Source organism: Mycteria americana, chromosome 5, assembly GCF_035582795.1.
Source record: "Mycteria americana isolate JAX WOST 10 ecotype Jacksonville Zoo and Gardens chromosome 5, USCA_MyAme_1.0, whole genome shotgun sequence".
NCBI classification, from domain to species: Eukaryota; Metazoa; Chordata; class Aves; order Ciconiiformes; family Ciconiidae; genus Mycteria; species Mycteria americana.
Window position 1 is genome coordinate 66,213,518 of NC_134369.1, and position 16,948 is coordinate 66,230,465.

General features: G+C 40.3%; 1 protein-coding gene across 3 annotated transcripts in view; it reads left to right on the forward strand.

Annotated features, from left to right (window-relative positions):
• The first annotated feature begins 1,803 nt into the window (after positions 1-1,803).
• Positions 1,804-16,948, forward strand: part of PPP2R5E (protein phosphatase 2 regulatory subunit B'epsilon) — a 71,972-nt gene continuing 56,827 nt past the window's right edge. For 2 of the 3 annotated variants that reach the window (XM_075503780.1, XM_075503782.1), the window contains exons 1-2: positions 1,804-2,166; positions 4,978-5,141. In XM_075503780.1, coding sequence (XP_075359895.1) covers positions 4,985-5,141 — 157 coding nt within the window. In that variant the 5' untranslated portion in view covers positions 1,804-2,166; positions 4,978-4,984. The remainder of the gene's footprint in view (positions 2,167-4,977; positions 5,142-16,948) is intronic. The other variant, XM_075503781.1, reaches the window with a different exon arrangement.

Genomic DNA, 16,948 nt, shown 5'->3' on the forward strand with positions numbered 1-16,948 from the left:
AACAGGAATGTAGTCTGTGACAGGCATGACAGCAGATGCTGGCGTTGTTGAGGTCTTAATTGTAGTACTGTGTCCAGTCTTGGGTGCTGCAGTTCAAAAAACATGTGAATGATTTTGAGACAACACAGGGAGAGGAAATAAGCATCTTGAGAGGTTTAAAACTATGACACACAAAGAAGAATTGAAATGAAGTGGAATTGTTTAGTCTATAGGCAGAAAAATTTAGGGGAGACATATTTCTTAAGATATGCAAGAGGCAGGACGAGAGGCAAAACTGTTCACGTCCATTACAGTTATACTTCAGTAGCAGAGAGCTTTTATTTTAACTAGTGTTCCAGGTTCCTCAATGTGAGCTGGACCAAGGAAGTTACCTGGCTGAAAATTAACAATTTTGAAAGTAGTTTCACAACAGCTTAGATCACTCTGAGTCTGCCACAGTCCCACCTCCTCCATTATGCCAACACTGGTACTCACATACCCGGAGGATAAGCTGAGTGGGACAAAAACTAGGTATCCTTTGTAGGATTAGTAATGTTCAGAGGGTTCAGGCACTCACTACCTGCACAAACAGGGGGGACGTGACTGACCCATCAAAGCAACCAGCTCTCAAACTGCCCTTGAGCTCATTTCCTAAAAAAAATTACTGTACCTCAGAGGATTTTGGACATATCAACACAGGAGGACTGCTGCTCATATGAGTCAATTTTTTTTTTTTTTCTGTCAGAAATACAGGGGAGACAGTGGATAGTATTTTCAAACATAATGATCATATTAACAACATTAGTTGTATTTTGGGAAAAAAAACCCCAACCACCAAACACCAAGCCATCAGGTAAATACATTTAAGCAAGGGATTTATGATATTTAACAATACTATTTACAAGCACTCGTCGTGCTGGCCGCTATACATAGAAATACACTTTAAAATACTCAGACAACAATCATACACTGGCTAAAGAAACCCAAGGGTAAGGGGTGCAGGGCTGCAGGAACCCTGTCGCCGAGAAGTAAGCCACTGCTTCCCGGCTCTCATTACGGAGCAAAATAAGGAAACTGCGGGCCGTGCCTGAAGCGGTTCGGTCCCTCCGGCGGCCCCGCGGCCTCTCGCACAGCCAGGCCGGCCCCAGAGCCCCACGGCGGGCCGGAAGGAGGCCCCTCCCGCCCACAGCTCTCCCCAGGAAGGGGGCTCCGTGCCCCCCTAGAGAGGGCCCGGTGCGGCGGGCCGGGGACTCTACCTCAGCACCATCAGGGTTTTACCTCAGCATTGCCGGGTTTTTTACCTCAGCCGACGGGCCTCGCTCCGGCGGCGGCGGGCGCTCGTCCGCCTCCCCCCCGGCCCGCAGAGGGACGAGAAGGGCGATGGCGATGACGAGCCGCTCGCCGCCGCCGATGCCGCTGCGCGCCGCCCCGGCCGGCACCGCCTCCTCCCCCGGCAGCGCTCCCCTTTCCCGGCTGTCCCGGCGGCGGCGGCGGGCGCCAATGAGGCGGCGCGTCCCGGCGGCAGGCTCCAGTGGGCGGGCGCGGGGGGCGGGCCGCGGGCCGGGGGGCGGTGGCAGCACGCTCGGTTGTGAGTGAGTGAGTGTGTGTGAGTGAGTGCCATGGCCGGAGCCCGCTGAGAGTGACAATAGGAGCGAGCCGGAGCGCGACCCCGACGCCCACCGGGACCCCCCCTCTCACCTGAGCCAGCCGCTGGCGGAAGAGGCCTTCCCTCCCCTCGCAGCACCGCCGCGCCGCCCGCCCGGCCTGCCCCCCCCGGCCGCCCGCACCGCGCCCGCCGCTCCCCCTCGGCTCGGCCCGCACTCGGCTCCCCCCGCGCCCCCCCCCCCCCCCGCCTCCTCAGGGCCCCTCCGCAGGGCTCCGCCGGGAATGTGAGTGAGGCAGCAGCCATCGCAGGCAGGGGGCCGCGCCGAGTGCATGGGACTGAGCGGAGCCCGAGCAGCCGCCCGCTCCTGAACCCGCCGCCAACGCCGCCCTGCGCTGGGGAGGCCGCCAACGCCGCCGAGGCCTACAGGCTCCTGCGCCGCCGCCGCCGCCGCGGCAGGGACCGAGCCCGGCGCGTACCACACTCGGGCCGCCGCCGCCAGGCATCGGCCGCGCTCCGCCAAGCCCGGCTCACGCCGCCGCCGCCTCCCTCCCGTCTCCGGCTTCTCTACCAGGAGGGTCAAGGTAACTCCATCCCTCCGCGCCGGCCCGCGGGGGAGCGGCGAGGCGGCGGCAGTGCGGGGAGGAGGCGCGGGCGGGCCGAGGCGGGGGGGCCGGGCGGCGGTGAGGAGGCGCGGGGAGCTGCGGGGAGGACATGTTCCAGCTGCGGTGCTCCGCGGCTCCCTTCTGGAAATGACAGCCGATAGCAGCAGGCGGGAGGCAGCTAATTACACCTCTGCTTCCCCGGGCGCGGAGCGAGCCTCTGGCTCCCTTCCCCGGTGGTATCCGTCGGTATTTTCACGTCCACTCGCCTCTCCGTGCATTACACCCCCCTTCCCCCCGGGGACCAGCAGATCGATGTGCGTGGCTTCGTATTTACCAAAATACTTCGGGAATAAAATAGGATCCCCTGCTGAAGGAAACAAGAAGCAGTGGCTGGGTTTGCAGCTTTCCCACTCGCACACAATAAATAATCTCGGGCTTTTTTTTCCCCCCACTGTTCGCTGAAACAGTGTGTTTCGCTGCGATAGTGTATTCAGGGGAGCCAGTGTTCATTTGGAGAGATGAAAAAAAGATCAGTGTTTACTGTAAGGTTGTTAGGCTGGATGTAGTCTTGTTGAATTAGAATTAGATTTTAATAATTTATAAAGCAGGTTAGGGAAACTGTTACTAAATTTACAGCAGAGAAGTGTCAGTAAAGCTTCTTGCTGACACAATGATCCTGCAGTTTAAGTGATCTACTTTAGTCCCTGTCCATGATTATTAATTTTTTGTGGTAATTTAATTTTGAGAGAGCGTGCAAACATTTTGCAGAAATGGTTACACTTTAATGATGCACGTGATGAGGAGGTGAATCTTTTTGATGAGATGAAATAGGGCCAACCAATTCAGGTTTTAAGAGTATATTTTTACTGATATTTCCAGAATTTGGTTTATGTAACAGGTAACTTTGTGTTTGTATAGTTTTTGGCGGACTGTTGAAATCTTAGAAGTGGGTTGCTAAAGTACAGGCCATTCTATTCCAGTTTATCTGACTTTTTTATTTATTAATCTTGGCTGGGGCCTGAATGCCCTGGTGATGGTGGCATTCCCCCCCCTCCCCCCAGATGATAAACAAGACCAGTTTAAGGTACAGGTTCATGTTGCTGATAGTGTATTATATTTAGAAAGCATAAGTTGGTAGTGAAAGAATACCTCAGGAGAATCAAAATGATGGAATAAGGTTTTTTCATGATTGTAATGTCAGCTGCATAGTTCAGCTTCTGGGTGCTGCACATGCTTCCTCGAAGAAGCTATGGAGTTTATACTTCCATTTTTGGTAGATTTAGTGCACCTATATGTAATTTTGCATTAAATAGTTCTTATCTTTTGGAACTTGTTTACACTGTTGTAATAAATCATACTTTCTGCAGCTTTTGTTATAAAAGACAAACCCAAATAATGTCTGTTTCAATGGATTTAATAATTTATGAAGCGTATGAATAACCAAATATTTTAATAAAATAAGTACTCAAAAGTGTTCTCTATATTGTGGAATCAACTTCTTTTAGCATACGAGTCACTTTGGTAATTGAAGTCAACAGACATTGAGGATGAGTAATGCTTTCCAAGGACGCGTTCTAAGACCCTGATCCTGCAAATGCTTATGCCGATGCTTAACTTTGCACGAGAGTGTAGCCTTACTGAAATTAACAGAGCTGCTCTTGTTAATGATCGTGTTATTAATGCAGATAGTTCTGTTGATTTCTGTAGAGGTGCACATGCTGGTGAAGTTAACTGTACACAGAGCTGCTTGAAATAGGTAGGCCTAAATTCCTCCTATCTCGTTTCCCTTAAGTATTACTCATGTATTTCACCAAGATGTGATGGGCCTTTTTAACAGACAGGACAAGAGTGGTAAATACAGTAGCTGGATGGATTAATTCACTGTTTGAATGTTTCCTTTTGGTATTTCTTAGTAGTATGGAATCAGCTAGAGGAGTACTACCAAGGCAAGCTTTATAGGAAGAAGCAATGCTTATTTCTTAGACCAGCTGATAGAGTTGGGAAACAAACAAACTTTTGCTTGCAGAAACCTTTTTTGGCACTCTGCCTCTCCCTGCAAACCTTGTCTGGCTTATGCCCTTAGAAAGGTTATGGCTACCACACTGCTATTCTTACAGAAATGCCAGAACGTGGAATAACTATGTGTAAAGAGACTCACAAGAAAATAACTGAGTATTTCTAAAATGGAGAATAAAGAAGTAATAGGTAAAATTTGTCAGTGTTAGTGAAATTGTGAAGCATAGCAGTACTTTTTGCTATACTTTCTTAAATTTCTATAAAATCTTGTACGTAGGTGTGGCAAATAAACTGAATTTTTCTTCTGTCCTATTTTTTTTCTGCTGTGCATATTGATGACTTTAATGCCAAAAAACCATTTGTACCTTTTTGTGTACCTGTTCTTTAGCGTGCGTGGTCCTTTGCAGAATGAGTTGAAATTACTTTGTCCCAAAGAATATATAGTTTAAGGCTACAATCCTATGTCAAGTCGACAGGTGTATGAAGTTCTGTTGATGTAATGATGTCAGCATTAGGTCTGAATTTTTCCTGTTGCAGGATTTTTGGCAAATGGGAGACAGATAAAAAAAGCGAGTGAGAAGAATTATTACACTGTTCCATTAAGTTTATTCCGTACAATTTGTACGTATATTGGTGGGTTAGCTCTCTTAACAGTCTACCTGGCTGAGTAGTTAGCAGGAGAGTGGTGCAGAAAGAAGATTTTTGGAAAATTTAGGTTAATCTTTACCCATTTTATCAATTTGGAATATGTTTATAACATTTGTTTTCCTTCAGTAGGGATATGTCCTCAGCACCAACTACTCCTCCATCAGTGGATAAAGTAGACGGATTTTCTCGGAAGTCCGTCAGAAAAGCCAGACAGAAGAGGTCACAAAGCTCCTCCCAGTTTAGGTCTCAGGGCAAGCCTATCGAGTTAACTCCCCTGCCTCTGCTAAAAGGTAAGATCAAGAATGATTTTTAATAAATAAAACAATTTTACTCTACAGCCAGCTTCTAAACCCAAAGTATTCTATTGCCAGAAATTGCAGGGAAATTTTGCCAGCAATGAGAAATGTTTCATGCCAGAAATGTATGTATTTAAGCTCTACAAAATATTTTATCTGTGACTTGAGGGTGTGGTAATTGTTTGCAATACTTTTGAAAGTTTTAAATGCTAATGTTAACCCGTACCGTGACTTGAATTTTCAAGGCACTCAGGCTATGTGTGAGTTTTTAGTTTGTGAATCCTCAACAGTTGACATAAATGAACAATAATTCTGGTAAGGGTAAATTGACTTGTGAGCAGAGGGAAACTGGTTTTTAGTATCTTTCCTTGATGTGTGGGTCTGCAACCTGCGACAGTAGTGCCAAATGCAGCCCACAGGCTTATTTTGAATGCCCTACAGCAAGGTGTTAGTGGGGAGATGGGACCCCCTCTCATACCGTTTGTGAATGGGTAGCTCCCAGCTCCTGGCTTCTGCTGGGTTTTGAAATCGAGAGGTCCCATGAGCTGCAGCTTCTCAAGAAGAAAGATGCTGCCAGTCAGGTCTTAGGCAAGACACTACTGTTTTGAGAGCCTGCGTATCCCAGCTCTGGTTGAGTTTCTGCTGGCAGATTTAACCTCTAATTTTGGAAAGAAAATTATGATCCAGCATACTACTCTTGAAAGGATGCCAATATCTCTGTAATATCTTGAATGCTTCCCCTAAATCCCAGTTGTCACTGAATTTCAGTACAAATCCAGGGCCCAAAAAGCACCTCTCAGAATTATGTCTGTCTGGTGAGGAAGGGGGAGTTGCCTTCAGAAGTGTTTCTTTTACACTGAATTCTCAAATGGTTTATTTAGTTTTGAGGTTTTTTTCGTTGCTATTCTTCTTGTCTGCTATAAGTAGTGAAAATAAAAAATAAGCATGGTTGGTGCTGATAATTGTGGAAAATAGCAAGATTAATAGGTTTAATATTTTGTCTGTCCCATTTTTGCTTTGTGGGCAAGTATATTTCCCACATTCCCTCCTCTACCTGTTTGACAAATTTGTTAATCAGAGTATTGAAATATGTAATAAATGTGTAATTGCACTTTGGTTTAGTTCTTAACCCCACTTCTTCATAAGAAGAGAGAAGTTACCAAAAAAAAGAAACCCAACCCAACCCCCACAAAAAACTCACACCTTAATGTGTGTCTTTTAATTTAATTAAAAATAGGATTCTACGATTAGTTCTAGTGGAGTTGTCATTAAAATATTTGGGGCTTCTTTCTGTGGGATACCTGTAAGAATGCACAAAGGGCCATACTGGGTCAAAAGAAAGGTCCATCTAGCCCCACGGCATTGTGCCTGACAGTGACCGACCTGGAAGCATAGAGGAGAGTGGAAGAGCAGGAGGCCTGGAGTGATGCTGTGCCAGAATGCTCCCCCCACTTCAGCGTTTCTCAATTTAGGGTCTGTTGGTGCCAGTGGATTTGACTTTGTAGTCTGCAATGAGTATTATTTTATGTATTTTTCTCATTGTTTTGTGACGGTATGGTAAAGAAGCAAATGCTCCTTTAAAATAATTTTAAAGCCCAGTTTTATACTTTTGCAGGTCATTTTTGATACGCAGGTCATTTCCTTTGAAAATACTAGTTGCTACGCTTCAGAAGGTGAATGGAGTTTATCCTTTGGCTTAAATGGCTAGGTTACTGGAAAACATTGAGATTTGTATTTGTATAAATGAAGATATTGATGTTACAATTATTTCATTCTATTGTGTAGTCCCATTTAGGGAATAAACTAGGCATATGTACAAGTATAAGAAAAATGTGCCTTTGTCTGAGGACCTGGTCTTGCAGAAACATAGGCATGTGCAGGTGCTTAATTTGACTACTGTAGCTAGTCCTGTGGATTGAGATATAAAACTATAATAAGATAAAACAAACGGATGAGGAGCAGAGTGTTGGTGAGACATTTATGATTAGTGTCATAATGAGTTACAGTGGTCCAGCTTCAAATTAAGAATCTGATCCTGTGAGTTAGTTTTCCCTCTTTGACTTAATGCGGATTCCCAGAGGCACAGGGATCTACCTGTGCAGATTAATTTGCAGGATTTGGGCCTAACAGTCTATCTGAAACAGCAGTGGTATTGGTCCCTGCTGAAGGGACACTAGCAGTTAAAAATCATGCTACTGTTTGGAAATATTCTTGACCTACATTCATATTTGTAACATTGAGGATTATTGAACCTGAAAGAAGTGAGGAAACAGTTTTCTCCTGCATTTTTCATACTTTTCTTGGCCAATTGCCTGAAAGTCCTTATTTTTTAAACTCAGGTTTACACTTATCTTCAAACAAGTGACTGGTCCTATTACTTCAGTCCAGTAACCAACCATGTGATTTCCAATTTTATCCCCATTGTTTGGGTCTTTCAAAGTAAAACAGAGAAGAGATTTCAGCAAAATAGCTTTTGAAAGTCTCAGAAAAATGAAATCAGTTTGGAGATTTACAGTTGCTAAATTTAAATAAACTTCTTGTTTTGGATAAATTTCAAGTTTAATTAAACCTCCTCAGAAATATTTCAGCACAGGAGATTTTTAGAGGACAGACTTAGAATTCAACCTTCGATGTATTTCATATTCATGATGGAGGGGTTTTGCTGGCAAAAACATAACGTGCTATGCTCCCCCCCCCCCCCTTTTTTTTTTAATAACTGTATTGGATATTGACATTTGCAGGCTGCCTTCTCTCAAACAGCACTTTTATGGACTTCAGTATCTTCTTCGATTACAAGAATCATGTATGCAGAAAACTAGATAAATGCTTAGTCCCTTCTTTGCAAGTTTTTATACTATGCCTGTCACCATAATGATTTGAGCACCTTCCAGTAGTGTATTAAGTGACGTGACTACACATCTGTCACATCTTATCTGCTCTCATTCCTTTCCCTAGGGGCAGAGTCATATATAGTGAAATGGCTTGTTTTGGTAGTGTTTTAATGCAGTCTGTTGCCTTCTGTGAACATACATGCCTGTATTGCAAAAACAGATAAGTCAGCGTTGTTGTTGTTGTTCATTTGGTAATAAAAATGTTTCAGGAAAGAAAAATAGAAGAGACAGTATGTTTTGGTGCTATGTGCAAATCTGAAGGATAACCTGCTATTTAGGAAATGTAATAAGAAGAACTGGCATTTTCAGTATTGCTTATTCTAGAAAAAAAAGTATAGAGAAATTAAGTTGTTACTGTTGGGGTTTTTTTTTTGTTTTGTTTTTTTAATTAACAGAATTGTGTCTATTGTATCTTTTTGTAAACAAACATTTAATGTATTTAGAAAAAAAGATGTGCCTTCTGAGGGTCTGTTGGGCTGAGTGTAGTCAAAAGCCACAAGCCAAAAAGCTGCTCTGTTTGCCTACAGTAAAGACTTAACTTTTCTGCTAATTTAATTATATTTTTATTTATTGCGTTGTGACTAAATCTAATTTGGAATTATCTTTTTTAATATGACTAACATCCAATATAACAATTTAAAACCAGACTTTTGTCCTTTGTTTCAAGTGTAGAGGAATGGGACAAGAAGTGCATGTGGGAGTTGTGATACAGTTGTCCTGCATTTTCAATATACGTACTCTTATATATGTTTCAGTCTCACATGCATTTTTAAATATTTGCATGTTCTTGCTTGGTGTATCTTGCAGTGCGTTATGGCTTTTGATTTTGGCTTTACTTTTAAAGAGTCTATTGGTATCATCAGGGCTGGCAGGTCCCCTAGGTAACTGGTTTGTGGCAGAGCAGTCCTGGTGAAGGGCCCTTTTCTGGGAATGAGAACTTCCACTTCTGTGTCTTAGTCAAACCCAGCCCAGGTTTGTTAACCAAGTTCGTGGCATGCCTCAAATCATGCTTGTTCTGTAGAGGGAGATAGTATTGTGTGTGCATTGGATAGGTGTATTATTTATTGGAGGGTTATTTTACTTTCATTTTGTATAGATACTCTTTTTACTTAGAAGTGTCTAGAGGTCGATCGGTAGGAGTGCAATGTTAGAAAGCAGTTGGTTGGAAAAAAGTATATTGTAGTACTGGACATGTGGAAACAGAGCACTTTCAGTATTACCTGTAAAAGGGGAAGGGGGAGTTCATTTGTGTTTCTGCCAGTATGTGTAATGGTAGGGGAGTGTCCAGAGGATGAAGACGTACATACAGATGACTAAAAAGATCATATGCCTTATGAATACACGTTTAGCATCTCGAGAAATCGGACAGAAAACTTGCATGTAATTCACAGTATTCTTCCCATCCCCCTCGCCTTCGTTAAAAATACATAAGTTAGGTAAAGCAAACCATCCAAAAGTAAGACTGTTTTTAAATTTTAAATCAAGGTATCCCAGTTTTTTAATTTCAAGGTGTGCCTATTTTTTCCTATCATCCTCCCACATTTTCCAATGTTCTAATATAATTAGTGTAGTTTACTTTCAGGTTTTCTAAAACTATTGTATATTTTTGTTGAAAAGATCTCAAAGTATGAATTTTATTTTTAGATAATTTTTCTTCCTTAAAATAGGCACTCAGAACAGAAGTTCTCTGTCAACAATACCAATTGCTTTGCTACCTCAATATTAAGAAATTTATTTAGCTTCTAATACATTTATCAGATAGTTTCCATGGCATTGAAGATTGCTGTAGTGGCAACAAAAGAGCATTGCATAGTCAAAAAGGGAAAATCTCTTTTCATTTGCTGTTTGCTTTTGATCATTATATTATTTCCCTATAGTTGAGATTTTATTATAAGCTTTTCTTACAAATCCTATCTATAGGTCAAATGCTGAATTTCCTAAATAGTAAAAAATCCTACCAGCTCCACAAGACTCTTGACTAACCGAGAACTGCAAAATGCGCACCTTCTTTTTCAAGTACAGTTACTTTTGATTTTTTTAAAATCTCCTTTATCATAAAAAAAGTCTGGCTTTTTCAGACTTATGGATACTGCCCTCAGAACTGTACATATGGGAAATAGTTACGATTTGAGTTGTAGAAAAATAAAGATATAGCTTCTATTTTCTGTTGACTTCCATGGGGGTTGGCTGCTTGCCTTTTCTATGCTACTCTCCATTTGTGAAATTTGGAATGCTTTACAGATATCAATAAACTGTTAATAATATACCTAAGCTAAACACTTTCTCTTAATTTATAAACAGGAATTTAGGCTTATAGTGATTATTACTTTTCAAAGTAAAATTTTGCTTTATTTCCATAACTGGAAATAGATCCCAGGACTCCTAATTCATTGTGTGGAAGAAACGCTGGAACTTGATTTGTGCTGTACATAATCAATGGTGAATCAAGCATCAATCCTGGAACTACTTTTAGGAATTTTGTGCCCACTCTGGTTGAAATAAATCTGGACATAATGGGCCATCTCTGTGTAAGATTTGGGACTAGGGCCACAATCCCGAAAGGGAGAATGACTTAGCCTATTTATTATTTTTTCTTAAGATGCATGAGGTTCTTGTCATACGTAATTAATTTCTTCACTTTCTCTCATGCTCTTGGCAGTTGTTTTTTGAATATATACTTAACTTTCTTTTTAATTTTTTCAATATCTGGTGGTTGTAGAATAATTCTTTCCAATAATCTTAAAGGTTTCTGGTTGTTTCTAAAAGGTATTTGTTTGGTAGTGTTTAGAAAGGGCCATATACTAATTACATTCTGTCTTTTTGAATTTTTCTCTGCTTGTTATTGTCTCCCACATTTGGAATGTAGTTTTGTAGAGCTACACGTGTAGAGAATGGGCATGTCTAGAAATGCTGCCTTGAAGTTAAGATCACAGTGAAAGAATAGCTCCCTATCTTAACAGTGTATTAGTGAAACTGCAGTTGGTGAGCAATTCTGTCAGCTTAGCCTGATCTTCTAGTGTTTCCGTTCAGTTGTCTTTATTTATTTCTAAGTCTCTTTAGGTCTGGCAATTTTCCTATCGCCATGGTGGTGGTAGATTTTTGTTTGTTGGGGGGGTTTGTTTTGTTTTGTTTTGCTTTTTAACCTGAAGCCTTCAGTGTAATTGTTTTACTTCTGGAATTTCTCAGTCTACCTTCTGGAAGTGTTGAGTGATGATCATTCCCACCTCTTCCTTTTCTTTTTTCTTTTCTTTTTTTTTTTTACTTATTTTTAAAGTGAAGTAACTTGTACTCACTGTGTGAAATGTATTTCTGTACTCTTCACAAGATTGAGTCTAAAATCTTGATAATTTTCTGCAGGAACCTTTAGACTTTACCATCGTCAGAAACTTTTGTTTTCAGTCTGTATTTGTACAGTATGTCTCTATAATATGTTTCCCAGTGTTATTTATTTCTCTAATGATATTACAATTTTCTTTTCTGTGTCCAAGTGTAACCCTATGAGTCTGTAATAGAACCTCCTGTTTCTGTAATAAGTACCTCCTTTATATTCCTTTCCCAAAGTACCTTTGACAAATATAAGTTCAGGTATAGCCATGCAATTACTTCTATATAGTATACATGATTGTTGAAGTATAGTGCTGCCTTTATAATTGATTACGGTATGGAGCTTTACTGTTGTGAAAGGTACGTTTTCTGTATCTCTGGAATTAATGTGTGTATTTATAAAAATCTGTGTTTGTGTATATTAAATGTGTATAATCTATGTGCATATGAATAAGTTGTATATATATTTAATGTCATATATAAAGTTTAGGTTTTGAGCTTTTTTAATTTTCTATTTTGTTTTTAAAATTCAGTACTTAGAATGGGGTACTACTACTGTTCATTGGTCCAGCTTCATAGTAAGGAAGCAGTCCCTTCACGTTCATCTGTTGTAAGCTACTGCCTTCTTGAGAAAAGAGCACTTTCATTTATGCTTTCTGGGGAGTGGGAAGAGGACAGAAAACTATTTTTAGATTCAGGGTAACTTCCTTTCACCTACCGTGTTTTTCATTCAAGTTGTTACTGTTTCTTTGGCTCAATCAGGCAAAAATCCTTAGGAAGTAACAGTCGAGAGGACTCACAGAGTTCAGTGAGTTTTAGTAGGGTTGGGCACTTACGGATTAGTGGTGGGCCCGTGTGATCTTGGTAAATGTCTAATTCACAAATATCAGCAAATGGGCACACATTACTTCATAAAAGGTTAAGGAAAATCTGTTAGAAAAATACTAGAGTCTTCTTTCAGAACGATATGGCAGGGCTTATCTTAGTGTGAAACCTCGCTGGTTATAAGCATCAGTCTTTGTTGCAGGTGCAGTTGCATGAGGGTTTTTTCTGGTGGCAAAGCTTCTTCGAGAAGTTCCCAAGCATACACCACAGTGCGCTGCCTCTCATCTGTGCTGAGACCAGTGTCTGTGGGACCACAATGTAAACCAGATCGTTAAAAACATTTCACCTCCTAATTTTAGTGATGTGCTTGATCCTGTGTCCTCTCAAACAGTTAATTCAGCAGAACTGAAATGGTGGTGAACTTTTATGTAGGGTTCATAGCTTCTGTGCATGTGGTTTTCTCCTTAAAAAAAAAAAAAAAAGTAAAAAAAAAAAAGCTGCAGCTACATTCAGAGGATCTTTATCAAGTGTTTTCAAAAGGTAAGGCAGCTGTCCAAAGAACAGGTGTAAAACACTTTTGTGCCCTTAGTTGTTGCACTTGATTGAAAAAATTGTCTTGTTTTGAACAAAGTCTTGAAGTCAACCTACAGGGGAATCAGTTTTGATCAGGAGTAATAATGATTTACAATAATGGAAGGTTATTCACCAGTAGGTTTTTCTAATCGATAGTGACGTGTATAATTTTGACAATGTATATATTCTTAAATTTGTTTAATATAAGAATGTATTTTTGCGATCTCCTGTATAAAGTTTTTTTCAAGTCACAGTATGTCTGATACTAACAGTTATATTAAGTTGTATTGCTTGAAAACAAAGTATGTAATACAATAATTTTATTTTAAAACACTTTAACATTTTATGGCATTTTTGTTAATACATTTTTATAAAAAAGGATAATTATTTTGCATTTATGCCCTTTATTAATTTTTACCACTATTTTTTCCTTTCCGATCTGTATGACAGGTTCTTAACTGTGGTATTTCCCTTGCATGTAAAGTGCATGGTCCTTCCCCTCGCATCTGCGAGAGTCTGGGGCAGAGAGGGAACACAATATAACAGAGTTGAGGTACCTGGTTAAATGGGCAGAAGGTGAGAAAGTGAAAGGAATCCTTTCTGGGTAGCTTCCTAAAAGAAAAAATAGAAGAGTAGATTGCTGTAAAGTCTGTTGAACATCATTGGACATACTGCTAGCTCTTCTGTAACAGTAGCTTCTTGGGTTCCCTGATCTGAAGAGCTTGTTCTAATAACTTAATGTTGGACTTCAGAACCGACCAAGTTATAAGACAGGTGGAGGCAAGCAGTTTGTTATTCTGATTATAAAAGTTTGTGCATAATTAGGTGGTTTTTTTAAAGATTTTTATGAATTTAAAAAGATGTATCTGCTGCAAAATGGCAATTGCAGACTTAGCATTCCTTACTTGATGGGTATTTTGCAGAAGCTAAAGTAAATAATCAGTGGTATCTCAGGGATGATGAATAAATGCAGATAACTGTGTGTACCTACTGGGAAAAGTATTAATTTTAGGACCTTACCCCCCAGTTGGAGATAATGGTTAAGTACTTGGATACAGTAATTTTTATTCAGAAAAATCAGATATCTTCATGAAGAATAAGGTTAAGCCGAAATTGTATGTTGTCTGGAGAAGTACTTTACTGTCAGATTTTGATTAAAACAATGAAATAAATGTAACTTGCATTTTATGCTTTTCATTGTGAATAGTGGCTAGGTATAAATGTAGTTTGTGTAATAGGAGGGAAGCATTTCTTTAGGTATTTTTTTATCATAAGGTTAAGAAGATCTGTCATTAGAATTGTTATTTTTAATGGGTTTGGAACTCTTTTTGAGGAGCATCAGAAAAAATGTTTAGTGTCATTAAGAAGAAGTAACTGTGGTTTGTGTTGGATGTGGTCTGTAGTTTTCTGTAGGATTCCTGGAAGACTTTCAGGAAGTTTTAGGGATACATTGTGTGAGATCTCTTTATTTTTTCACCATGCTTGTGATATCTACCTAATCTGAGCTGGCCTTTTGTTGTTTGGGGTTTCTGTGCCTCTTTGCAGTGTCATGAGTTTAATTTAACATTATTGTGAATTTCTTGGCTTCTATTTTTTGTGTGCTTGTACCAAACTTGGATTTTCAAGTTTTAAAATGCAGGTGGCAATAAATTTGTTTGTTGCTTTCAAGGTTTTGAATATCTTGTCATATGGATAATGTTGTAAAGGAAGACTACTGCAAGTTAAATGTCTCATGTTACAAATTGGTATTGGTCAGAAACTGAGGAAGGGGTGATTCCAGATTTTAGAGGAATTAAATACTCTGATTTTTCTTTTATGTTACCCAGTAGGATGTAATGTGAGTGCATAAACTTCCATTAGTTTTCTTTGCAAGTTTAGCTCATGTGCTCTCCACTTTCACATGCCAACAGCAGGGCATAGATGTTATATGCAGACTGTTTTTAAATAAAAAAGTATCTAGTAAGTGTTTTCTGACTTAAACTTTGAACAGTTAACCTTGTGTGTTTATAGAGAATGTATTTTTCCCTGTATGTGGAAACAAACGTGTAAAAGATGGTGATTGCAGCTGAGATAGTACTTGAATCACTGTAGAGAACATAACTTACTCGTTGAATATCATCAGTGTTACCAAGGAAGAATAAATTTAGCAGCTTGTTATCTTTGGTGTTTTCAAATAACATTTTTGGGATAGCTTTTTGAAGAAGTTGAGGTGGTACTGTGTTACTAGTCACCTTTGTTCTCCTTCACTGTCCCTTTATTCCACCCAGCCCCTACTTCTTTCATCTTCTTTGCTCGTTCTTTATCACTGCCTTCCTTACTCCCACTTTCTACTTCTTCCTATAACCTCTGATGGATACAATTCACTTATTTTTCCACAAGAGGGTGATAAAAGTCGCTCATACATGTAAAAACAAGCACTCCAGGTGGAGTGGGTTGCACAGATTATTGAAAATCTCAATAAAATCGGCTATATTTATAAAGAAAAAAAATTGTCTGTTCATCTTCTTAAGCTCCATCAGTGTGTTACAATGGTTGTTTGTCTGCACTTCTGGAGACAAGACTAGACCTGTCAGGATGGAGATCCACCCTGTGAAGAGCATGCCAGCTCCATCCTGCCTGTGTTGCAGTAATCAGACCTTACTGCAAGACAGTCTTCCCTTTCTGTTATTCATGCAATAATTTTCTTTGTCCTTTCTCCTCCATGCACTCTCTTGATTTTTTTTTTTTCCTTTTTCCCCCCTCCTGCTTATTATTGGCAGAAATGGAACCTCCTTCCCCACCAATGCTAAGAAACTGCAGTGGCTGAAATTTCTACTCATCTTTAAAAAGTGCAAAAAGGGTGGAAAGGCAAGGCAAAGAGAGAGAGAGAAAATAGCCACCACTGTGATTTGCCTCTAATAGAGGATCTTAGGAGAAATCTGTATCTGCTTTTGGCAAAATCGAGACTTATTTTACTCAAGATTAAAAGCCACTCTAGTTTCTCTTTTTAGGACTAGAAAGGATGATGGAGAGAAGTGGTTGTTAGTCGTTCTGAGAAGAGTAGCTCCAGAATTGTCCGTCTTAAGTAACGGAGAGTGTGGTGAAAGTTCTGGCACCGGGTTTGGCTCTTGGAAAAGCGGTGCAATCGTCTCAGGGTATGTTGGATGGCAAAGGTACAGGAGCAGACCTGTTAGGTATGTGGGGGAGGGTTGGGATGCAGGGCTTTTTAGATGCACTTTGAGGAAGAGACAGTGTATCAAGGTGGTTGTTAGCCTGTATTTTGGGTGCCATAAACTCAAAAAAAGTGTCCGTTGCTGTAAATTGCTTTAGAATATCAGCTGAGCTGCCAGATTAAATCTTGTTAGCCACAGGTAAAAAGAACTGCAGCAAGTCCCTTAGTATTAGAGAAATGAGCAAATGGGATCTATACTGTGGGTTAGCATAAGCTAAGCAGTGAAAAGGCTCCTGGAAAAATAGACGCTTCATTGTGATGAGTCAAAAGGAGCCCTGGCAAGGAAGGAGAAAGGAACAAAATGCTTGAGGTTATGTTTATGCCATCCTTCCATTAACTGTGAAATTTCAGGTCATGGAGTGAAATTTCTCACTCTTCCTTAATTTCAGGAAAAACAAATAAATGCCCCAAGTAATAAATAAGAAAGATGCAGTCTTTTAAGAAAAAGACAACCACAGAATCAGTGAGCTCAGTATTTTGTCTCCTTCTAACAGTAAGAAATTCCAAAGGCGGGAGAAATGTGTTGAATTTCCCAGGACAAGTCTGTTCCCCTTCCTGTTCTTTCAGTGTCATGTTGTCCCTAAACTACCACATCCATAATGCGCACAGTCAAGTTCAACAAACAGCATTTGGAGCACCTTGCTTCTTGGGCAAGAAGGGCCAAGTTTAAGGTTTGGTTCAGGTATCTCTAAATCTCAAGTGGGACAGATTCTTCCAACTAACATACTTGAGGGGGACATCCCCACCTCAAAGCAGCCCTTCTACAAAAGAAAATATAAACCCCACAAACCCCAAATCACTGTTAGAATTTCTGTATATGCTTCTGAGCTGGTTCTGAGACTGTAAGGGAATGGAGAGATTCTAATTTGTATTAGCAATGTGAAAGTATTTTTCTTAAGTTTTCAGGATATTCTCCTAATTAAGGAATGCCATAATATCTAGAAACAGAAGTAACTGGCTAGAGGCAGGTTTTGAAG